The sequence below is a fragment of the Melanerpes formicivorus genome, unplaced genomic scaffold (genome assembly GCF_026170545.1).
Source record: "Melanerpes formicivorus ecotype bairdi unplaced genomic scaffold, bMelFor1.0.p_v2 SCAF_24, whole genome shotgun sequence".
Taxonomy (NCBI): Eukaryota; Metazoa; Chordata; class Aves; order Piciformes; family Picidae; genus Melanerpes; species Melanerpes formicivorus.
Genome location: NW_027142376.1, coordinates 9,236,222 through 9,261,651, shown reverse-complemented (window position 1 = coordinate 9,261,651; position 25,430 = coordinate 9,236,222). Strand labels below are relative to the sequence as shown.

General features: G+C 43.8%; 1 protein-coding gene across 1 annotated transcript; it reads right to left on the bottom strand.

Moving 5' to 3' along the window:
- Positions 1-232: 232 nt before the first annotated feature.
- Positions 233-25,218, bottom strand: TOPBP1 (DNA topoisomerase II binding protein 1). The gene is made up of 28 exons (XM_068152845.1): positions 25,085-25,218; positions 24,795-24,882; positions 24,048-24,182; positions 22,382-22,525; positions 21,399-21,580; positions 21,080-21,273; positions 19,504-19,683; positions 18,485-18,654; positions 17,945-18,108; positions 17,217-17,464; positions 16,610-16,929; positions 15,646-15,818; positions 14,441-14,652; positions 12,854-13,143; positions 11,679-11,852; positions 10,922-11,031; positions 9,768-9,891; positions 9,280-9,429; positions 8,720-8,828; positions 8,017-8,209; positions 7,073-7,299; positions 6,079-6,242; positions 5,224-5,338; positions 4,585-4,748; positions 3,553-3,693; positions 2,617-2,706; positions 2,011-2,172; positions 233-1,670 (listed from the first exon to the last, which is right to left on the bottom strand). The coding sequence occupies exons 2-28, from the start codon at positions 24,873-24,875 to the stop codon at positions 1,533-1,535; spliced, it is 4,554 nt and encodes a 1,517-aa protein (XP_068008946.1). The 5' UTR covers positions 24,876-24,882; positions 25,085-25,218; the 3' UTR covers positions 233-1,532.
- Between the last annotated feature and the right edge of the window lie 212 nt (positions 25,219-25,430).

Below are 25,430 nucleotides of genomic sequence, written 5' to 3'. Positions count from 1 at the left end.
TCTTACCTGTGCCTACGAGACTAGCAGCTGCTTCTGAGGGCTGGGGAAGAGAAACAGACAAACTTACAGCACCTTTCTCTCACCTGCTAAAATCCTCTTTAAAATGCTGCAGTGCAAAGCAGCATTTTCAAGGTGCAACAGAGAAGTGCCAGTGAAATACAAAGCTCATTCAAAGCCTGACTTGAGGCAGCAGCAGTCCATTTTTCAGTCTGAGTTCTTTGCTATCCACAAACAGTAAAGAGCATCAGGCTGTTAAGAGCAGCAAAATGGGTGACAAGACTGTAGTCACTGCAGCTCAGCATGGCAACCCTGCCACAACGCAAGCCCCTGCTGCTTGGGCACAGACTTCACTTTTTGAAAGAACAAAACCCCTTGCATTCATTGGCCTCTTCCACTCCCTCCCAACAGCTCTTTCAGGGCAGCCCAAGCTCTCTGACGGTACCAAAACCAGGCAGCAGCAGCACAATCTACAGCCTTGCACAAGGGCAAGCTGCCCTCCTCTTCCCTCACCTGCGGGCTTTCACAGGTCTTCTCCTTGTCCCCACCCCAGCAGCAAGAGGTTCTCCTCCCCAGCCTACAGCAACTGTCTCCAGCAGCACAGGTCTAACACAGGGCAAAGACTTTGTAGAACAGGATTCAGCAGCTGGAAAATAAAAGAATACAGCCTCTTCCTCTTCAAATTAATAAAGGGGAAAATTAAACAGACTTCAAATGTCACATCCCTGTCCCCAGACAACTCCACAGATGCTGTGACTTGGACACTACTTTTCTGTTCAGACAGGCTAGGGCAGTTCAAGCTGCTTAAATACAGCACTTCAGATTTCATAAGCACAAACACTCCTGCCCAGACTAACTGCAACTCACCTATGGGTCAGTAAATAGAGATGCAGACCCCATCATTAGGAAAAGGTCAAACTGTTTGTCAGATGTTGTGGGTGTCTGACCAAGAACATTTCCAGCAGCTAAAAACTCAACAGCTTTGTTCCACCTCTGGTTGCTGCTACAGCCTCGAGCAGGAAGTGTGGTCAGACTTCACCCCGGTCAGAGTCAGTTCTGTTTGCTGAACAGAGCTATCAGCACTCCTCATGGCAGCACCTCTTCTTTATAGAAATCCTTCACTGCACCCTCCCCTGGGACAAAATTGTACAAGCCAGTTCCTTAGTCTGGTTCTCCTTTTTGCCTCTAATAGACAATACCAAAAGAGGCAAAACCATGTAAACCCATCTGCCTTACTGCGTGGGCAATGCAAAAGGATCTTCATCAGCTGGCATTTTCCCCACAGCTCACTGACTGAAAGGTGTGAACAGCATCCTGCAAACCATGGCTTCACTGTTCTTACAGAAGGGTGTCCCTGCCCAAAGCCATTCACTGCCCTGGCTTCAGGTGTTGCTGGTGAACCAAAGCTAGCTTTCCCAGGGCTATTTCAGAGTTATTTCAGAAGTGAAACTCAAAAGCTTTTAATTTTTTGTGGTGAGAATTAAAAAATATAAATAGGAATTAAAAACTCTACAGATCAAAAGCACAGCCTTTGCTCAGCGTACTCTGCACCTCTTGACTCCACTTGTTTCTCCCTGTGCCTTTCTCTTCTGGGATAATCCAGCTGCAGGGTCTGTGTGATGCTGAAGGCAAGCCTCTGGCAAGCGGTAAGACTCCACTGCGGGAGGTGGATCCTTCAACAGAGGGGAAATAAAGTGGTTTAGCTTTATAAAGTGGAAGCCTTTGAGAAACAGCTCAATAGTTTGCTTCAGGAACAAGCCAAGAACACATCCTGCAAGCTCCCCTACCCTGCAACAGACTCCACTGCAGCAGCAGAACAAGCCATGGCAGAGTGCTGAGTCAAGGCCATGGATCACACAGCAGGCACACATGGCCACAACCAGCAGAAGGGGCTCCCTAACTGGTAGAGCATCAGTTCCCTTCAGAGGCTTGGGGTGGCTGGGGGTGCTGTAGGAGAGATGCCTGGCCCCCTCTGCCCATGGGTGGGTGAAGAGCCCCCTGGAGCATGCACACCTGGATGAGGTAGTCAGCGATGTACTCTGGTTTCAGGCAGTTCACTCCCTGGGCTGCTGCCTCTGCCACGTTCACCCTGCTGTCATCTGGCTTCAGCTTGCTGAAGTCAGCAAAGACATGAGTCGCTTCTTGGAAGAGGGACTCAGCGTGACCAGAAAACACCTGCAGACCCAAACACAGCAAGGAGTGGCTTTATTTTCATGTGTTTCATCCCCAAGACAAATGCAGCTCACTAGCTAGGATTTCACTCAGCAAATTAATTAGCAAACCCAAAGGAAATAAGATAGCCTCCCGAGCTGCACTCTGTACCATCACATGAAGGGTGAGCCTCTTTGTTGAGGCAGGGCACAGAAATTCTGTCCTCACTTCCCACCAGCACCACTGTCTTGTGTGACCTCAGACAAGCTGCTCTGCCTGACCACTTGCAGAATGTCCTCCCACCCTTTGAGCATGTCTCAGCTGTGCTGTACAAGCCATTTTGTTACTTAAGACCTTTTAGTCTCACGGAAGACGCCCAGCACGGAGTGTAGCAGAATTAACCACCCCAAACATGCATAATTCACTATTAAACAAACAAACAAAAAACCACAACAAAACACTGCATACCTTTGCTCCTCCTGACTGAAGAAGGCGCCTGAAGCCTGCTTCCTTGGTTTGATCAACATTCAGGATCACTTTCCAACCACTGAAAGCTCCCTAGATAAAAGATTCCATTTAGTCATAAGTATGTTGGTAATAGAAGAGCACAAAGATTACTGGAGCTAGAATCTGCCCCTTTGGGGAATATCCACCAGATAAAAATCACTTGGTTGTCTTTAAGAGTAAATGGCAGAAAAATCACCACAGAACTATTGGGCCACCACAGTAGTAGGCAGCTTGCCACTAAACCCTTCCATCTGCATGGGCAAAGCCATCTCTGCAAAGCCCCTTTGCCATGAGCACTGTCTCCAGAGCACCAGGCACTCACGTGCAGAAGCACCTCTGAAGACAAACAGCTGCCTGGAGACAATTCCCCAGCCCATGCACTACCTTACCTGGTACAGGAACAGTACCCAAGGCCAACTGAGTGCTTCCTACAAGCACTCACCCTGACTTCCAAGCAGGCAAGATGTAAACTTACACCCTGGCAGAAGCACAGCAGCATGCTCACTGCTAGAGCTCCAAAAATGCAATCAAGAGAGCTCTCACCTACCCAGCACAGCACTGCTGTGGCAGCTGTGGTTTCCAGGTTTGCTCCCAGTGGGAGCTCTGCAGTATAAACAGCACCCTGCTGCCTGAAGGGCACAACCATAGCCACATTCCAGCTTTGTGAAGCATGAACACTGGGTCAGGAGGAGATTAAGACTTTTAATATACCAGCACTAAAGATTTCAAAACCAAATTTACTTAACTAGAATATATCCAGCTAAGCTACCTTGTTCTTATTAACAAGGCAGATTACCTTGTCCTGACAGTTGTTTCTTGGTGACAATCCCTGTCCTGTCTATCCATGTTGTACAATTTCTATTGCATCAGTATCCAAATACCTCAACAATATTGTACCTCAGTAATGCCACTTTCTTGTCTCCCTTTATGAATTCTTTTTCTCCACCTCATGGCTGCCAGTGCTAGTTTTTTCTGGTTTACATTGATTCCAGGCAGAACATTAAGTATGGAATTACTTCCCCACTCATAATCTTCTTCCTAGAACAATCATAAGCTTGAATTACAAAGCAGTCCTGCCAACTTTACCAGCAGGAATAAAAACAAAACTCCAAACACATACATAAAAAAAAACCCAAACACCAAAACAAAAAGCTCCAAACAGCCTCACCCCAAAAAACCCCAACCAAACAAAACCCACCCTGGAACAAATACTAACTCATTCTGGCTTTATATGTTAGCTTTGTCTGGGTGAAACAGCTCTGGGGAAGGGCCACATCTCTTTCTTCAATTACACCTATGTATCCAAATCAACTCCTGTTTCCTGTACCATGAAGTCATGGACACAGCCAGACTCCTCTTGCAGTCATCGACAATGGGATTCAACAAGAGAGCAAAGCAGCTCTTTGCCCTGAACACCACTGACTCTACAGTGCTGCAGTGTCTTCCAAAAGCAGTGAAGCTGGTCTGGATACATAGACACAAACCAGTGTCCAGGCATTATTTTACAGTTAGCCTGGCTGATGCCCAGAAGAACTGTAAAGTAACAGGGAGGGGAGGTGCTGGAAGTGAGAGTGTTCAGAATATTTATATGCATGGTCAGAGAGCTGGATAATTTAAAAGTGTTTTAGATTCATGTATTGAAAGGATCAAGATTTAATTTCTAGCATAAGAAGATGCAAATAAATTCAGCTGGTAAGAGTGAGCTTACCACTGAGGCTTCAGTTTCCAGAAGCAGCTATAAACAGTACAGGTGTTGCATTTATCCTAACCCAGGAGTTTGGTCCAGGACTAGTTGTCAGAGTAAAACTTGCCAAAAATTTCTCAGCCTTTGTATCCTCTAAAGTAATCCTGGATAATTGGTCCTTTCCTAGCAGTGCAAAATACATGTGAAAAGATCCAACGTGATAATCCCTTAATAAGAGCACATGCCTGAACAAAGCAGCCAGTTCTTCTGCATGCCTCCAGGTAGGAGCGATGAAGGACCCACTTCCCAGCTGCCATTGACGCCAGGAACTTTTCATTCCGAAGGGGATGCCCCACAACAATGTGTGTGCAGCTGGGATCGAAGCACTGCTTCTCCAGTACTATTCCACCTTGAATTGACAAATTAGATTCCAGTTATGTAAGGCTCATGCTGAACCACAGAAAAAGTGAACTTACAGTGAGAATTCTTTGAACTCAGATAAAAATACACCACTCCAATTTACACTGAGATTATTATCATGAAGTGGCACAGGCAGAGCTGGCAAGGAAGAGGAGAAGCAGCCAGTAAAGAGTGTCTTCTGTAACAGACTGGAATGAGGGAGACAACAGAGGACAGCAGATCCTAAGCACTCCCAACAGTGAAGAAAGAGGCTGTTGTGGAGACAGCTAAAAGCAAAGTGCCAGAAGACAAAACCATTGCTGTTTGCTGGCACGTACTAAAATCTCTTCCCAGGCACAGAAAGCCATAAATGTGAGCCCTGACCTGAAAGTCACTAACAGCAGCCCCTTCTTGTGCCCAAGGAGCCACAGCTGAGCAGACAGACAGACAGACACTGTTCTCTGCAGTTCACCAGTATCTCCTACCTAATTCCTCAATCAGATGGCAGTAATCAAACCTTTCTTGAGGATTAAGAGAAGACAGCTGAAATTTGCGGTGTGTTTCTGGTTCTTCCCCAGGCTGCTCATCCTCTGGCACTGCCTGGAAATACAGCAACAGACTTTGAAAACAGGAAGATTAGGCTGACTGTTGATGATTCCTCTGCCAAACACTCTGAGTTGTTATTATTACAGTAAGTTTTGTTTTACCCAGGAAAAGCAGAACCAAAGCTGTCAATCACTCGATGAAAAGCTTGGATCTCACCAATCAAGGCTAGCTTTTTGCTTCACATCCTCTTGGTGCCCTCTTTCTTCAGGGCACAGATTAAACCAATCTGTCATAAATCTAATCTCTCATATTCACTGAATGCCAAGGTGAACACGTGAAGAAATCACCATCCTTCTTCATTCAGACTTCCCCTAACTTCAAGTGCCTCTGAAAATCCACCCCGTCAAGTCCGATTTTGAATGAAGAATGAGGCCTCAACCATATCCCCAGGCAACCTGTTCCAGTTTACCACCCTCACTGTGAAGAGCTCACTCCTCATGTCAACCTAAATCTCTCCTGCTCCAGTTTCAAACTATTGCCCCTCATCCTATCACTACAAGCCCTTTTGAACAGTCCCTCTCCAGCCTTCCTGTGAGCCCCCTTCAAGTACTGAAATGATGCTCTAAGATCTCCCTGGAGCCTTTTCCTGTCCAGACTGAACAGCCCCGATTCTCTCAGTCTGTCCCCAAAGGAGTGGTGCTGCAGCCCTATGATCACCTTTGTGGCCTCTCCAGCAAGTGCCACTACATGTCTCAGAACACAAATTATTGTAACTATTTCTTCATATGACAAACCTTTTCTTTGGGCTGTGGTGCCACAGGAGGGTTAGCCAGTGGGAAAGCAATGCTGGGGGCCTGCGGAGTGGGGATCAAGTGATCTTTAATCGGTGTTTCAGGATCTCTACATTCAGGAGTCTTCAGACCTTCAATCAAATCTTCATGGCCAGCCTCAGGAACAGCTGTGAAAGCAAACCATTCTTGCATGACTTGTGCTTGGTTAAATACAGTTATGGATAAAGGAAGGGAAGGGGGAGGGAAAGAAAGATAAAAGCACAGCTATCCTGAAAGGACAAAACACAACTGCTGCTACACCATGTACAGCTGCATCTCACCGCTACCTCTCATAAAGCTGCTCTTCTTTATACCACAAACCACCACTGCAATACTGCAGACTCTTGTCCTTGGATGTCTTGCTTTGAAAAAATCCCAGCCCTCAAATGACCCAATTTCTTTAGCTAAACTGCACTGATTCAGTTAAACCAAAAATCAAATAGATTTAGCTAATTTTCTTCACCCTCCTCTAGGACAGGGTCAGTTTTCAGGAAGGTTGTTGCCACGAAGTATCACCCACAAAAACAGACAGTCGTAGATCTAAGACCCCAAGGAGGTTATCTTCTTCCGATGTCACCATTCTTCACCTATAAGTATTTCTACTACAATTCAAAAGCTTTTATACTGGTATTCCCATTTGAATTCCATTCTATCTACCTGGAATCCAGTTGTGCTTCAAAAAAAGAGACAATCTGGAAGATTTCCTGAAGCTGATGCAAACTATTCTATTTTTAAACAAGCACTGCCTTGCTGTTCAACCACAAACAGCCAATGGGTAGGAAAGCTTCTCTAAAACCAGAAACAGGAAAGGTGGCTCAAAGATGTGCACTGCGTTTTCAGCACTGAAGAAATGTCAACAACACTCACTCTATTTTGGAGGCAGAATTCAAACACCACTTGTATTTCCCAAGTCCCAAAGAGCAATCAAAGGAGGAGGATACTGTATGTGTCATTTTACCTATAGCAGCCATCTCCGCATCAGCTAAAGATCCTCTGAAGGCAGACTCATCCATGTTCTTGCTGACATTACTGTGGCCTTGCTCAGTGTACTGGGAAGGACTGTTAGGCCACTGCAAGTTGCTGGCAAGCCTTGCTCTCTCCTCCCTTGCAGTAGGATCATCCCAGATGATCTGCTCACTCTGGGATGGCTCTGTGTTCATATCTGTGAGGGTCTGACGGGATTGCCTGAGGGAAAAAGCAGATGCCTGAGGTACTCACCTGTGTAACAGGAGGCATGTGTGGGTGATCACACCTTGTTACTAGATAGCACAAGTGGGAAGGGGAAAATCTCAGGATCAAAGCAACTCTGGCAGCCTGGCTTTGTGAGCCAAAGTATCAGCAAGGCTGAAGAAAGGCAGCCAAAATAGCAGCAGGAGATGTTTCTATTATGTGTCATATTTGTAAATCATCCCAAAAGCAGCGTACTCTACTTCTTAGTGAACCTACTAATGTGCAAACAAACACCAAGCTAAAGCAGTAATTTCCCATGGTTTCCCTATTTTCACAGTGCAGGTCACCACCATTACAGTTCAGACCCCATTCTCTGTTTAGACAGCAAAGAAGGAGAGGAGAAACATTCACAGAGGCACCTCACAGGAATACCTCCTGCTTGTATATGGCCTGTGTAGTGGAATACTGCGGCACTGCTTTCTTCCAAACTTGTAACACTAACTCAGCTGAAGAGAAAGAGGTCAGTTGGCACAGTCCAATTCAAACCTCCAAAGCAAGCATACTGTCCTCTGACTTTGTCTAGCACGTCCACTTAGAGACTTCCAATCGCAAGAGAAGCAATCTAAGCAAATCAGTGAAGAAAGAATAGATCTGAAAAGCCTGGAGGTCTATTCCCCTTTCAGTGAACGTTTTGGTATGCACAGGGAGGACAAAGTGAGATCAGATCAATACCTGAGAGCTTCCAAGACCCTGCTGCGGCCGTTGCGCACAGAGCGCGTGCTGTCAGGTGTGCCTGGAGAGCCGTCGCAGCTGCTTCTGGAAAGGGATCCCCTCTGTCCCTGTGCTTTCACTAGTGATGTGGCAGACATGATCTCCTGCAGCTGCCTCTGGAAGTTCTCCCTCATTTCTAGTGTCTGAGTTAAAACTTAAGAGAAAGAACAAAACTCTTAACAAGTGAAAACTGAAATTCCAGTCAGCTTCAAACCCGAGCCCCTTATCAGGACAAGGACAGCACATTAAGGGGAGGAAAAGACTTCCTAGATATGGCATGACCTCAATAGCCTATGCCTAGACTGAAGGAGAAATTTCCACTTGGCTCACTTCTGAGTTTGCTCATACAATTTAGCTTCTACCCTAACCCATTTATTTACATACCAAATAGGTATAACTCTAAACCAGGGATTTCTCAAAGACAAACTTTGGTGTTTTAAAACAAACAAACAAAAATGCAGTTTATTAATTTGCAATGGATGATCATAATTCTCCTGTGGGCTGTGAAAGTCTTTAAATTAGTGAGCAAAACCCCTTCCTCCCATGTTGCTGTACATGACCAGCACACAGAAATGGTACCTACAACTTCCAGATCCTAACATTCAGCACCTGAATCTGCTACACCAGCACCACAACTGTTTGGAAAACACTGATTCACATTCACCTCCTTTGGATTCTCTTGTTGCAACCTCTCCTTCCCCTGGAGTCACCCTTTCTGTTATTTGGTCAGTAGTTACATCACCTTCAGCATCATCTTCATCCACTGGGATAATCTAAAAACAAGGAAGACAAGTAGAACTCTCAAACTCCTGTTTTTTGGCTTTTCACTCATGTTCAGCACTTGTATAAATCCTGAAGATTGTTAATCTTGCCTTAGAGCAGATCTAACCTTTCTGCTACTGCAGTGACAGTAAAGAAGTGAACAGCAGCATCAGTGATGCTCATTCTGCAGTCTAAATGTCTACTAAGGCAAGCTCACGCCTTGGATCTCATTTTCTACTTGAAGGCAAAGACTGGACCTATGTCATTTTAAATCTGGAAAGCACTTTTAATCCTGAAATGCCTGCATTTGCCCCCAACACCCTACAAGAGGAATATTGCAAATGCAGACAATCCTTAAATAACACCTGCAATAGCTACTGCTAATTACCAGAAAAACCTGATTCAGGACATCACTGACTTCAAATGGCCTCAAAGGGAATGAATTCACGTCACACATTATACCTCATCTTCCTCTGCTGGTCTTCCAGTTGACAGCAGTTTACTGGAGGAGGAGAGCCTGTCATCTTGCACTGCACTGATGTCCAGGCTCATTTTGGGATTGTACGTGTGAGGAAAGAGAGATTCAGGAAGCCGTTTATATTCCTGGGCACTCTGGAACCACAGAAAGATGAGAAACTGATTTGACACAGAAGAAATTTCACATTGAAAGAAAGCAGAAGTACAATAAAAACACTAGCAAAAGAAGTCCTTTACACAAGAGGAAACTGTGGCTCTCTGGGAAACACACAGCAGAAATGGCCAAAGGAAGAGAAATTCTTTTCTCCTCATGGATAAGAAGGTAAAAGTACATCAGTGAAAACTGATCACTCAAATCAGCAGTTCCTCTACATGTTCAGTATAAACACAAACAGAAAATCCACTGTCAGGGAACTGCTTTTAAGCCTTAATTTCCCTTCACTTTCAACAGGGGACCAACACAGGCTCCATACCTCTAACAGCCAGTGCTCAGAAACAATATGGATTCCCCGCTCTTTAACAGACTTGTACTCCTTATTGTTGTCATTCTGTCCTCCCTTGTAGATGAAGTGTGTTACTGTCTCATCAAAGCACCATCTAGGAAAGAAAAACAAAATACTACTTGCAGATATAATTCCTATCAAGAAGTACCAGAAATTGTCCTAGGCCTTATTCATGTTAAAGTAGTTTTGTCTGTTTTGTTATGCCTAAGTAAGCACCGAGCCCACTTTCCTCATCAAAAAGCATTTAGAGTCAGGACAGAGCAACTCCCAAGTCTTCTGAAAGCATTCTTGAAGTAAGCACAACTAAATCTGCTAAATGTGGAAAAGGAGGTTTTTTTACTCCTGGTTTGTTTTGTTGTTTGTTTTTCTTTTTAAGTGGAGTTTCATATCAGTTTCTGAAAAGAATATGTGACCTAGGATGAGAGAGCTTTAGCTTTTGTTGACATACTGAGCTGCCAGTGAAATACTGATCCTTGAAGTTCAAATCACAATGCCAGGTTCTAATATTGACACAGTTAAAAATTAGTATTTGCCATCTAATGCAAATATCCTTTTTAAGCTAATACCAAACACAAGGGCAACTTCCTCATCCACACCATGAATGGCATTACAGAAGTCACTAACAAAGCATGCAAATCAGATTTAGTGGCAGCAGAATTCTACCTTCAGTCACAAGTGTCAGTTTGTGGCTTCTTTTTGATAACCTATTTTTCCTAAGCTTTTCTAAGCACTCTAACTTAGCTGTGCTTACAATCTGATAAAATAATTACTTTTGAGTCAAGGACAAACACACACAAATTCAAATCAGAAGCAAAATTTAGAATAGAAAGCAAATTTTAAGCTACCCAAAAGCTAAACATATTTCATAGTTTCTTCAAAAAAGAAGAAGAAAAAGTATTCTGAAATGTGAGAAGACTTCAGAGACTTATCAAGAACACAGAGCCTGTGGCTGTAGTGAGCTTGATGGCCTTGATCTGTATTAGAAGCAGATGGAAATCATTTAAGATGTCAGCATCTCATGTTAGCTGTAGCTAAAGGTCATGTATATAAAGCAAATTGGAATGTGAAGACTTGTATGATTTAGGAGTCACGTCAGCTTAGAAGCTGTTTGCAGCTACTGATACCTGTAGTCTGCCCCAAGAGAAGTTGCTATGGCATTCAGCTCACTTTGCTTCTTGCTCAGTTTTTTACTAACATATATAACAACATCAGCTAGAGGCTTGGGCTCTTCTTCCTGTTGGAGCAGCAGGGATACAAACAGAAAGTCATGTTGGGAAGGTTGCAACAACACATCATCAGTAGGGTAAAACTAACATGTCTCACGACGGTCTAAGGTTTCTGTATCAGCAACAAAAATCACACAATCACAGAATGTCAGGGGGTGGAAGGGACCATCAAGTCCAACCCCCCTGCCAGAGCAGGGGTCACCTAGGGCAGGCCACACAAGATTGCATCCAGGTAGGTCTTGAAAGTCTCCAGAGCAGGAGACTTCACAATCTCCCTGGGCAGCCTGCTCCAGGGTTCTGTCACCTTCACTGAGCATGCAGTAAAACATGCAGTAACAACAAACCTAGGATAAATACACTTTATCTTTGCTGCTTCCAAACTCCATGGTCAAAACCCAGCACTATTCTCATTCCATGCTCTAAGAACCCAAAGGCAGAACATTCACTCCCAGCCAGTCTCTTCGAACACATTCTGCTCCCTCCATCACACACTGAGCTCTTCCTCAACATGAAATCAGAGAATCATCAGATCTGATGCCACAGAAGTATTTCATTGCACTGCAGATGACAAACTTATTTGTCACTTAAATCACAAGGGATGTGCCATTTTGTCATCTAAGCCTATGCTCCAGAAACTGAACCCCCAATTTCCTACCGCTTCTAGCTGTGCAGCGCTCAGCTGAGGGCTGGCACTAAGAGCTACTGTATGCCTTGTGCTGTTTGCCAGTGCCAGTTTCAAGTTTCTGCAGATGACTTCAGAAAGAGGTGTGCTCAGCTTCCTGGTTTTTTGATCAGGACCTCCTGGTGTTTCCAAAGCTGCCAGAGCATCCTACAGAGAAAGAAATAACCGACTGAGCTTCATGAAGTCATTACAAAATCCTTACTCAAGTGCAACCTTCAAAAATACAGCCTGGAGTAAGACTTCATGCTGCTAAACCAGGACAGTGTGCTACAGTAGCAGATTTCAGTTTAAAACCTTTAGAACTTTTAACCCCTCTCCTATCACTACCCTCCTCCATCCTTCCTGCAGGCCTCTCCTTAAGTACTGGAAAGCTGCTGTAAGGTCTCCCCTAAGCACAACGAACTAAAGAGAACACAGGATTCCTCTTACAAGTTTTGTTGTGTTGTGGGCAGAGGTGTTCAAATAAAAACCACAACACAACAGCCAACCCACAAACAGCTCCCTGAAAAACCCTCACAACTCTGCAGAAGTTCACTGCATTCATCTTTCAGGTAAGGCCTTGAAAATGAAAAATCAACATGAAGACTCCCAAAGCACATTCGAGTCACTCAAGACCTGTTCAGCACAGACACAGTGTCAAGGGTTTGTTTGTTTTTAAGACTGTCAGTTTTTCTGGCCTCTTGGGGCCTTTAGAGTGGGAAAATGAACCCAAACCCCCAGTGTACTTTTCAATTTGTAATTGCTATAAAAGTATTACACTAAAACCTGTCATTAGAGTGGCATTTCATCACAAAACAAGCAAATACTTGCTTCCAAATATCTGAAGCAACTTAAGTCTTCTTTGTACATTTCTCAGTTTTCAGATGCAAAGAACACAGGCTGTGTAGTGTGGGAGGTGTAGAATGCACAAGGATGGGGCCATGAGCAGAAGGGACATCACAGCATGTACTACTCAATAAATTTAGTGCACAGGTTGTTAATTAGAAACAGATACAAATGAATAGACCTCCTGGCTTTAATGAAAATGGAAAGTCTGTAAGTTAACAGCATAAAAAGGGCTAAGTACAGTTCCTGTGCTGTGCTCTAAGTTTCTGAGTATCTTTAAGCCCACTGGCTGTACAGATTAAAACACCTGCAGAGATTTTCACCTTTACATCAAAAGAAGGCTTGAATAACTTGTCTTTGGAAAGAAATTTTGATGGTGTATCAAGATGTAAAGACGGTTCTTTCTGTGGCAGTCCCCCTTGTGCAGGAGGGGTTGACTTCCCAGTATGATGAGAGATTACAGCTTGGAAAGCTTTACTCTGGAACCTGTTGATATCAAGAGGGGTCACAGCTTTTTGTTTTCCGGCTTCAAGGAGATAAGTAGACTGTTCTGAATCAGGAGATTTAAGAGTTGCTGGTGTCTTGCTAAGCTGAGCAATGGAAATTTCCTTATCTTTAAAAGAAACAAAGACAACATAAGCAAGCAATCTGATTGTTCTTTCAAACAGATCTCACATATACATGTATTTAGGAAAAGATAAAAATCAAAGGTCATCTGACCTTTCTTCCCCAAAATAATGCATAATCTCCTTAACAAATGCTCTGAAGTGGCAACTGCACTTTCAAAAGCCAGTACCTTAAGTGTCTCTCTCTCAGTTAACTACTTAGTTAGAATTGCACTGGTACTGAGCTTCAGCAAGTGTCTGAAGAGGAGCAAGCAGTCTGGTGTGCTCACAGTGTCTGCAGTTCCACACCTACCTGTACAGTTCACATGTGCTGTGTAACAACTATGAAATACAAATCCAATAAAAAGATGTAACAGACAACAAACTCTTTCCTTCCAACATTAAAGGTAATTCCTCCTCCCTGGCTCATTACTTCCTATTTCTTTCATATTCACAACTCTGAAACATGCCTATTTAGGTCACTATGGACACTGCCAGTTCCTTGTGCCTTTGGATTAACAGGCCCAAGATTTGGACAGAAATAAAGCCTTAAATCTTTTCCATCATAAATACTTCTAGATAAGCATGACTCATCATCTTTATAGCTCACAGATTAGTACAAGAATTGCTTTGATATTTTACTGCTTATTTTCCCCAACCCCATCATTTTTTTTTCCTTAAGAATACAACACACAGACAAGATGTGCCCATGCCAACAACATCACTTTTGTCCTCTGACTTAGTGACCCGTGTCATTAATTCACAAGCCCTGGTAAAACAGGGCTGCTAACCTTCAGGATTAAATTGCAACTTTACATGGAAGAAATCTTGCCAAATAAAAGGGGTGAAATAACCAGAAAAGTAGGAGAAGCATGGAAAGATGAAGCAGGCATGAAGAACTGAACAGAGAGGCTGACTAGCTGATTTGCTGACTAGCAATTGTGGAGTTGCAAGCTGGATCTACCGACTCCCATGTAACCTACAAAGCAGTGTATGTGTCGAAACCAAACAGAGCTGGGATACGGAGCTTGATTCCCAACTGACTGTTAACCACGAGACCCCACTAGCTCCAAGAGACTTCCAACAAACACACAATCTCATTTCTGTTATGGACAGGGGAAAAAAAAAGGAAAGAAAGGCAAAGGGAAAAAAAAAGGGAAAAAAGGAAAAATACTGGGGAAAATATCCTTTAGCTGCAGTACTTTGCAAGTGGGACAAAACCCAAAGTTCCTCATACCTGGCTTCTTTGTTGTGAACTAACATCACAAAGACACACTCATATTTCCTAACTTGCTAATAACCAACCTTCAGCCATTGCATCTTCAACCAAGAACTTGCTTTCATCTGCTCTCTTTCCAGTCCTTGCAGAGTGCAGAAGCCAGGCTGCAGTGACTGCCGGCAGCTTCCACTTCTTGGCAGCTTCGTACTTGGAACCATCCGGGGCCCTCACCACGAGGTGGGTACTGGCAAACATTCCCTTCTTCACATTGGCTTTCCGCACAAAGAACTCCTGGACTCTGAAATTAATCAAATAGCCATCTAATCCCAAAGAAAATCAACCTAGGGTACATTGATGCTGTTGGGTGCATTCAAGCAACAGAAACAGAACTGGTTGAATTCTCTCAGGCAATCCACTTTGCACTTTACAACCTAACCTATGCCCTGAAATAAACAGACAAACAAAAAGTTCAAGAGAAATGTTCTGCTCCTAGCAGCACTGGAAACATTAACATTTCTCATACTCCAGAAGCCCTCACATGTCCAATTGCCAAGTCACACACTGGGCCCCACATTCCTCTGCAAGATTAATGGGACAGGCTGGAGTCCTTCCTGGAGTAAGCAGGCATCAGTTCCAAATGAACAACAGTTTTCTTTATATGACAGCTCCTCTCTTATCATCAAGGACTCAATCTTTCAAGAAGACAGCAGGTCTGAGGTCCCACCAGCAAAGAATCTAGTTCAAACAATCTACAAATCAGATCAAATGACACTCTAAGCTACACAATTTTGCTGCTTCCTGTCTGAATGTTTTCCTTACTGTTATTCAAAGATCCTGACCAACTGGGAGCAAGCAGTTCACCATCCCAGGTCCTAATAAATGTGCACCACCAATGGTTATAAGGCTCAACCAGACAGCACTGAAGAAAGGGAACAATGGTCCACTCCCAGACAACTGAAGTGCAACTCAGAAGTTAGCACCTGAAAAACTGAGTTTTTTGCTCTGTTTCAAAGCAGAGCCAAATGTTCCTGAGACAGCCACTGGGAAATAGGAGACTGAGCATATTCTGGAAGAAATTAGTCTGTGTGAATACTGATTAAATTTCTGCAAAGGAGAAGAAAGTAAAAGACCTACAAAATAACATCTCATTGCTTCAGCACTAGCTTCTGAAAATTAATAGAATCCAAAAGACTTTTCAATATTTGTTACTCCTGTAAGAAATTAAATTAAAAGCATAAAGAATTTTGCCACACTGGCTAAGGACAAGAAGAAATGGTGAAAGGAGACATACTTAGCTCCTAGCAGTCCTGCCAGATAAACCAGGGAATCTCTCTCTGCACCAGTAAACAGGCTGAAAGAGAGAACACAACCTTCCAGAGGGGTAACTCCTTCCACTACTGGGACTGGTGTGAAAAGTGGATTGGACTGGGGATCCAAAAGGAGCTGCTGTTCCACACATGTTGCCTAAAATAAGGTGAAAGAGATAAAAACGCAAATCAAGCCAAACAGCAACCAACCCAATAATATCTCAGCAACTGCACAATAGCATTTCTGGACTCAACAAGAAGCAATCCTGCTTCCATCATTCCATCTGAGACAACCTATTTCTAATTGAATCAAAATTCTTTTCTAGGTTATTTTAATTCTGTCAGACTTGACATACTGAGGCATTATTAGAAACTCTTCAGTTACTATTCCAACCCTGGAGGCTCCCTTCAAGGCATGACCTGAAGCTTTGCACAGAATTGCTTCACAGAAAGTTACCTAAGTACTGAAATACACTAACAGTGCTTAGTCTACATCATGTGCCTGCTCTTGGCAACTAGGGTTAAATTTTCTTGACTTTGAGCTGTAAGTCTGACTTGATCTTCTGCAACAAGTTAAAAAGCTGTAAAAAGCATGAAATAAGAAAATGTAAGCACAAAGATATCAAATGAAACCATTATTAGCCAGCTGGCTCCTTCTATAATTCATTATTTAGAGAGAATGCTGTCAGACTCATATAACAGGTCTTTGAGTCATGACAATTAAGTCCTACTTCACAAGCCTGTAGAAAATGAGGTGGAACAGATAAAAAAGACACCCTGCAGCTGCAGAGGGTTTAAAGCATGCTTTCATTTAGTACACTTCAAATGAAATGGGGCTGATGTTTCACTATATTATTTACATTTAAGCCACCACTAAGCCTCTGTTCTGACAAGACACAGGTCTAATACAGAGACCTGCTTACTTGCAGAACTGAAACTGTAACTCACCAGCCACGTGTGTGTGACAACATCACCAACAGTTGGCTTCACCTCGCACCCCAGTAGAGGTACCACAGCATAGTCTGCAACGGTTCTGCTTTGCGGCGGCAGAACTTTCCCAGCATTCTCCTTTATGGTCTCTGCAATGCAGGACTCATCCTCTTCACCAAAACCCAGCAGCAGAAACCTTTTTCTGACAAACAAGCCTCCTTCAGCCAGTGCTGAAGACTCTCCCAAAGAAGCATCAACAACAGAAGACTGATTCTCTCCTTGAACAGTCAAGTGAGTAACATCACTGAAGGTTCCAGATGTTAGTTTATCTGCTTCATCTGAAAGGAAGTAACAACAACAAATCAAATCGACAAAAATCACAACCAACCACACTAATGGCTTGACAAGAACATCAAAGACAACTTAAAACAGTTTCATGAACACACAACAGCATTCTGATCTCTGCAAACAGGTTTTAGATACAAACCGCTCTAAGCTTGTTAACATTTGGGTTCTAAGACATAATCTAAAGCTAGCATACTAGATGTGGCCAGCAAATGCTGCAAAATCCAAATGCCAATCATGAACAGCTGAACCTCCTACGGTATGCTGAGTCTGAACATACCTAATGTAGAGTCATTGTTTACATATTGAGAGAGGAAGTCATCTTCAGCAGCTTTCTGGTGCTTTGCATTGGCCACACCCTCTTTCCTCAAGAGACTGTTATTTTTTGGAAGAACTGATTTCATTCCAGGTTGCTCCAAAATGGGATTCTCCAACAGCTGGTAGTTTAGAGGGATAAATTGCTCCACTGGATGTAGGTAACCTTTACTAAATGACTGCAGCAACCATTTTGCTGTCACTACATGAGGCCTATAAAACAAAGAGTTATACAAACAAGTTACAGAACAGAGCCTTCTTTCCCACTCTACAAATAATAGTCTACAGACACACACCGGAAGTTTCTAATCCCAACACTAAGCAAACTTTGACCACTTTATCCTCTAGATTTTGTTTAATACTTTCAGTCTGAGAACAGAGAATTTCATGCATATTTTCTATCATGGAAATTAGATCTGCCACTGCTCTGTTGCCAAACCCTTAATACATTAACACACATATTTAAACACCTCTCTTCACCAATCCTACTTGGTTTTCTGCTTGCTGAGGTGGCTCATACCTGCTCAAAGAACTACATTATTCAAGAGCACACAAAGATGTGCTTATGAACATTAGCTCTGAGTTGTAATTTCAGTGAAGAACTACCAATCATGACACGTTCTCCTGCTTATGAGGTTGTGGGAGAAAGAAAACAAGGAGGAAGTATACTTTAAGCAATGTGGTTATCATAACCTGTGGGCTGTCTTGTCCAAAAAGTGTTTCAGCTCATCACTATTCTCCCCTAAAATGACATGGGTAACATCTTCATTAAGCTGATTAAATCGAACACCTCCACCACAATTGATAAGCCTTCTCATCTTGTCCAGCTTTCTGCCACTGAAGCCACACAGATAGATCTACAAAGAAAACAGAGCAGTTTTTTGTGGGGGGGAAAAAAAAAAAAGAAACAAGAAAAAATGAAGTAGGCTATTGTGCTGTAGCCTGTTTTGACTGCTGTAGAACACAGAAACTAGTGCCACAGCTTCTGAGAAGCAGCAAAGTTCACCATTTGAATTGGGTAATTGAACTTTGCAAACAAATCTGGAGAAATTTCAGTATTTACAAATGGAAAGAACCGCCAGCCAAAGCTACAGCACGTGGCCACAACATAGATCGTGCATTTGCTACCGAGCACAGAAACAATTCACTCAAGCAGCAGCTGTCAGTGCTTCAACCTGACTGCTTCCACAGGGTTCAGACAGAACATTTCAAAGCATACATTGTTAAACATACTCGACACCCATCTAGCAGATCTTCAGGGGCTTGATACAAACTTATATCCAAGTTTTCCAGTTCATCAGGAGGAGGATCCAGTCTGCTGCTCATAGCAGAACTACATGCAGTGTCACTAACAACGCTGGAACTGATATTGGAAATGTGGCTGACATCCGAAAGGGTATGATCTTTAAATAAAAGTAAGAGAGATGCATTAGCTTGGGCTCCTCTCTCTCTGCTGCTTCACTAAACAAAATACAAAATCACCACCTAGGATTTCATTGTGCAAGAAGAGAATGTAAAGTCTGAAGAAGAAAAAAATACTAGGTAAGTATAACCATGGTAAAATTAAGGCTTTTAACTACACACAGATCTTACTAGCAAAGAGTGCTTATGCATATTCTGTTTATTCCTGAATGAATGTCTTCTATGAGGTAGCAGACAATGAGACCAGCTTGCAAAGCTTTTATTCCAGTTTATTAGAAAACTGGTCAGGCAGTTCTGGAAGCAGTCATCAGCAATGGGCATTTGGAAAGACACATTTAATCTGGCTGTGTCTTTCATGCTACCATGTTTGTTTACTAAATGCTTTTCACTTTCCTTCTGTTTATAGCATAAAGTAAAAACAAACCTATGAAGGAGGAAAAAAAAAACCAAGAGAGAAATAAATAATAATTTAAATCCCCCAGCATTTCTTTTTCCCCTAAGACTGCTGCTAAGGTTAAAGTCCTAACAGACACTCGTTTTAAACTACAAACATATCAACAGCCATGCTCTTTTAGGACTCAGAGAGACACACCACTGATTCTTAAGCAGACAATCATATGCATAGTTCAACTTTACTGTTTAAACAATGCTTCACATGTTGAAGCCTACATATGTTGGAATATTCAACATGCACGAAGAGTAACCTATTGTGCTTTGGGTCAGAATGCAAACTGTCGAAAAGCAAGCAGCATCCTGCTCATCTGAAAGCTTTTCCTCCTTACTGACGTTTCCTACCTCACTTTTAATATATCTTAAAAGGTCTTACTTACTGTCAAGCTTGCTGGCATGGCTTGTAGGTGTGGATGTACTGGGCACATTACTCTGCTTTGTTCCAGCCTCTATTCTATACATTGCCTCATCCTGGCAGTAGCCTTTCTCGATGCTGTCAGAAAACCACTGCACAGACACACAGTGCACATTCCATTTTTTGGCACATTCATACTTCCGACCTTTCAAATGTAAACAAAATGCCAATCACAAGTCACCAAAAAACTAATGCTTCAAACAGTATCACAGTATCACAGTATAACTTAGGTTGGAAAGGACCTCGAGGATCATCGAGTCCAACCTATCAACACAGACCCCATGACTAGACCATGGCACCAAGTGCCACATCCAATCCCCTCTTGAACACCTCCAGGGATGATGACTCAACCACCTCCCTGGGCAGCACATTCCAATGACGAATGACTCGCTCGGTGAAGAATTTCCTCCTCACCTCGAGTCTAAATGTCCCCTGGTGCAGCTTGAGACTGTGTCCCCTTGTTCTGGTGCTGGTTGCCTGGGAGAAGAGGCCAACCCCTTCCTGTCTACAACCACCTTTCAGGTAGTTGTAGAGGGCAATGAGGTCACCCCTGAGCCTCCTCCTCTCCAGGCTAAACAATCCCAGCTCCCTTAGCCTCTCCTCACAGGGCTGTGCTCAAGGCCTCTCCCCAGCCTTGTTGCCCTTCTCTGGACATGTTCAAGTGTTTTGATGTCCTTCTTAAACTGAGGGGCCCAGAACTGGACACAGTACTCAAGGTGTGGCCTAACCAAAGCAGAGTGCAGGGGCACAACGACCTCCCTGCTCCTGGTGGCCACACTATTCCTAATGCAGGCCACTGAAGGATGTCTGGACATTAAGAACATTTTACAAGTCAAATAACTGGCTTCAATATGCAAGTTGTGTTATCCTGAACTCTTCTGCAAAGATGGTTAATTATTCTTTAAATAAAGTTAGAGCAAAATAACTCCTTGATGGCTAGCTTATGGGCACAGCATGATAGGGCACTAATCAAAAAAGGGCTTTAAAACTTTCAAGAACCAGGGGGAAAGAGTTTTTATTTAAGAAGTCCCAGGATATTCTCGTGAGGAATAGGAAGGAAATTGGAGAAAGAAGAAAACCCTTCCCATTCTTCTCACAATGCAACTACAATCATTTACATTTTCCCAAGAGAAAAGAGCCTTCATTTTATCTTAGCAGGGAGCTCAGAAGGCACAAAGAATAGATCACTTAAAAAACATTAGTCCACAATTCAGTTTCAATCAGTATATAAATTAAGTCCCATCCAGTTCTCCCCAAAAGCTTTGTCTTCTGTATTATTCTATCCCCTCTAAGATTCTCCCTTTCCTTCCCCCTTTAAATACCATCTTGGTCTCTGGGGGTTTTTCTTATTTTTTCTCTTTTTCATGCCTTTAGTGCAAAGTAAGGGGCCCCTGTATTACTCTTCCCATCAACAGTGACTCCCTAAGCAGAAACACTGAGAGCAACACTGAAACTGAGAGGCTCCAAACTCTCATGCTTACCCATATTTACACTGCTTCAACTCAAGAAGTGAAAACAGTATTCCTCTCTGCAAGTCCTACCTTTTGGCTCCTGGACTATGAGGTGAGTACACTCATTCATCTTGAGCTGCCCTGTGTATTGCCCTCCATGCTCAGCAGTAAGGCGCTGGACTTCTTTCCTGTCTGAGGTGCTTAAGCCAGTTACACAAATGGTACAGCCCAAGAACACAGGGCAGGTGTAGTCTTCCATGCTAACCTCGGTGTATCTCAGCATGCTAAAGGAATGAAAGCAAGACAACATGCTTTTCCTCCAAGTCAATTAGAAAAAGCAAGCTATCTGTATTACTGCATGAATTACCAGTCCCCAAAACAACACCAGTTTGGGTTTGTGTTTTAATACCTTTGCTGAGATTTATCCCACAGCATCTTAACCCAAGAGGGAAGCAAAATAGGTTTTTTCAGAGAAGCAGCTACTAAGTATTTCTTGCTGCCAACTTCTCCAGCTATAAGATGAGTTACTGACACATTGAGGTCTCTGTACACACGTCCACCCATCATCTGCACATAGTTATGAACTTCTTCCTGGGAGGGGAAAACATTATGAAAAGCTATCACTAAAAAAGAAATAACCTGTATCACACATTCACCTTAAAAAAAAAAAATTGTGGATTTAATTGTCCATGGTTTCCCCTAAAAAATGTTAAAAAATACAAACTGGTATACATTTGCATATATGGAAGCCATAAAACCTATCATATATACTTTCCATTTTATTTGCCTTTGTAAGTCAAACATAATACACACCCATAATACTGCAATCACACTGTAGGAGTAAAACTTTCTAGATGGCTGACATTTGAGTTAGTATTGATTAGAAAGAAATATTGGAACAAAGAAAGAAAAAAGGCAAAGCAAAAAAAGTAAACTTCTATTTAAACCACAACTGAGTGGGTATTATATCTCCATCATGTAGTTCTGAGTAACCAGCAACAGAACAGCTCTGTAGCATGATAGCTACAAACTAGCCAGGTAAGTGATTTGCCTCATCAAGAAAAACACCTAAAACACACATAAACTCCTACAGTAATACAGCTGAAATCTTGTATGATTGTATATCTATGTGCTTATGTAATATATACATGTGAATGCACAGACACACTACCAAATACACACTGACATACAGCATATAAGGCTCCTGCTTTCTCCACACAACTCTCTAAATATATTATACATAGCTTACAAAATATATGAAGACTGGATCTATCCAGACACAGGCATGGTTATCAGACTTATATATGGCATGACTACTGCCTTAGTAACAAGACATCTGAATGAAATGACAGTGACAACCAGCTAAACAAGTCCCTCTATCCAGTGCATTACCCTAAGATCTTTTTCAAGGCTGGTACAGGACACTGTTACATCGGCCATGGTCATGTTGTACACAGGATACTCCGCTCTCGGAACACAGCGCTGGGACTCCATACAGTACAGGACTACCTGTGGTCCAACAATCCTGCAACCAAGCTGCAACAAAGTAACAGGGAACAAACCAAAATGCATTGGCAGAAGGTACACTGGTACAAGGACAGCTTTCCCTGCCCAGATTCCCAGGGAAGACAGGGCCCTTGGTCTATCAGTTTCTGCTTTACTTTCAGCTGGAGATTTTATTAGAATAAACCTTTACTAGAATAAACCAAACCAGGCTGGAAGAGACCTTCAAGATCATCGTGTCCAACCCATCAACCAATCCAACCCACCCAAACAGCTAACCCATGGCACCAAGCACCCCATCAAGTCTCCTTCTGAACACCTTCAATGACGGCAACTCCACCACCTCCCCGGGCAACCCATTCCAATGGGCAATCACTCTTTCTGTATAGAACTTCTTCCTAACATCCAACCTGAACCTCCCCTGGCGCAGCCTGAGACTGTGTCCTCTTGTTCTGGTACTGGCTGCCTGGGAGAAGAGACCAACATCCGCCTGTCTACAACCTCCCTTCAGGTAGCTGTAGAGAGTGATAAGGTCACCCCTGAGTCTCCACTTCTCCAGGCTAAGCAACCCCAGCTCCCTCAGCCTCTCCTCATAGGGCTTGTGTTCCAAACCCCTCACCAACTTTGTTGCTCTTCTCTGGACTCGTTCCAGCAAGTCAACCTCCTTCCTAAACTGACGGGCCCAGAACTGGACACAGTACTCGAGGTGTGGCCTAACCAGTGCAGTGTACAGGGGCAGAATGACCTCCCTGCTCCTGCTGGCCACACTGTTCCTGATGCAGGCCAGGATGCCATTGGCCCTCTCGGCTGCCTGGGCACACTGCAGGCTCATGTTCAGTCTGCCATCGACCAGTACCCCCAGGTCCCTCTCTGCCTGGCTGCTCTCCAGCCACTCTGACCCCAGCCTGTAGCTCTGCATGGGGTTGTTGTGGCCAATGTGCAGAACCCGGCACTTGGATGTGTTCAATCTCATGCCGTTGGATTCTGCCCATCTGTCCAGGCTGTCGAGGTCCCTCTGCAGAGCCTCTCTACCCTCCAGCGGATCAACTCCTGCCCCCAGCTTGGTGTTGTCAGCAAATTTACTGATGATGGACTCAATGCCCTCATCCAGATCATCAATAAAGATGTTAAAGAGCACAGGGCCCAGCACTGATCCTTGGGGCACACCACTAGTGACTGGCCGCCAGCTCTCTGCCTCAATAAAAGTAGCAGATACTACAGCTAGCAGGCCAGCTGGAATTCTCTAGCACATCTCTGTCTATTGCACAATTCCTTGCAGGTCAAACAAAATCTTGTCACTCAGGAGGTTAAAAAAAAGTGTGAGAGCCAGCCTAGCTACTCCAGCAGAACTAGAACCATCCCATGTGCTTCAAAACATTATGCATTGCTAGTCATCTTCTTTGCTGAACACAGGACACAGAGAAGTTTTACAGATTTTACTGTGAATACTTCAGACTGCTACATTCAGTGCTAAAAATCAGAACATACAGGCAGGGACAGGGATGCTTATAGAAAAGAAGCAATATAGCTAGAAGTAAGTTGATGGGTAGCCTACCTTTCTGAGATGACTGAAAACAACACCTCTAAAAGGATCACAAATGTAAAGTGATTTATCATCTTCTTTTATATTAAGTGCTGCTGCTTCTTCAAGGACCTGGAGGTGTTCTTCTGGCTGAAATTCTTTTATAGACTGCAGAAAAACAGCACAAAACAACATTCATTTAACAAACCACAAGTAGGTAATCCTGTGGAAATGGCATAAGTACATCTACCTGAAGCAGCTCACAACAGAATGAATCAGCAGAAGAAAGGGCTAAAATACATCTTGGGTGCCTCCCTCATTCCCCCAGGTTTCAAAATACTCAAACATTCATCATGCACACTTTCAGCACCTGATCCTGCCACACAGTGCCTTTAGCTCCCTTTAGCTTAACCTCTCAAGATGGAAAACAACCCCCAGTGCCCTTCCTAAGCTTGCTTAGTGCTTAGATGAGTGACCACACCGCAGGCCTTGCAAGCTACATGTCACTACACGTGAAGAGTTGGGCTCGATGATCTTAAAGATCCAATGGAAAGAATTCTATGACTTTATGCCAATAGGTTTTGAAATTATAATTATTCTTTATTCCACAAGTAATTTCGTCAACCAAATTGCTCTTGTTCAACAAAGGTCCTGAATCACTAAACACCTCTATCACAGAAACAGCTTTATTTCCAGTTGTATACATATAAGCTACATCAAAGCCAACCACAGAAATCAATCATTCACAAAGCTCAGCGAGATGTGATCAAACCTACTTACCTCAAGAGCTTTAAAAAAGTACTCCAAGTTCCCAGAAGACTTAACAAACTTCACAAAAAACGGCTCCTTGCTAACTTTCATCCTTTAACTGAGAAAGCAAAACCCAGTTAGTGCCCTGGCAGCTTCGGCGCAGCCCGGAAACACGCAGCGGTGGGCCGCATCGTCCACCTCCAGGAGCTGCGGACCCTCCGCCCCTGTCCCTGTCCCACAGGCCTGTTCCACGCCGCCCACCCTCGGCGCCCCCTCCCCACAGTAGCCCCTTCTCTCGCCGGGGGCTGCCGCACACTCACGGGCTCCTGATCGCCGGCGGGCGTTCGGCGCTGTCAGTTTACCCACGCACGCGACCGCGATGCCGGTCCCTCACCCAGGGCCCGGCGTCTCCACGGCGAGCGGGAAAGCGGCGGCTCTCAGACCGCGCACGCGGGCGGAGACTCGGGAAGGCGTGGCGGGAAGTGCGCGCTGCGCGCGAGCGGTCCCAGCCTGCCCATTGGAGGTGGCGCCGCGCGGGGCCGGGCGCTCACGGTTTCGAAGGGCGGGCAGTGCGCGCGGCTGCCTGTGGCGTCAGGAACGGGCGGCAATGTCCGGCCTGCCGCTTGCTCCTGCTGGGCTGTCCCTGCGGCATATCGCACCCAGTCG

Excerpts from the sequence above, each read along its gene's own strand:
- TOPBP1 (XM_068152845.1), bottom strand. The coding sequence starts at position 24,875 with ATGAAAGTTAGCAAGGAGCCGTTTTTTGTGAAGTTTGTTAAGTCTTCT. Across the intron at positions 16,930-17,216 it reads AAACAATGACTCTACATTAG|ATGAAGCAGATAAACTAACA; the intron begins GTATGTTCAGAC and ends ACTTCCTTTCAG. Across the intron at positions 11,032-11,678 it reads GCGCTGCACAGCTAGAAGCG|GAAGAAGAGCCCAAGCCTCT; the intron begins GTAGGAAATTGG and ends CTGCTCCAACAG.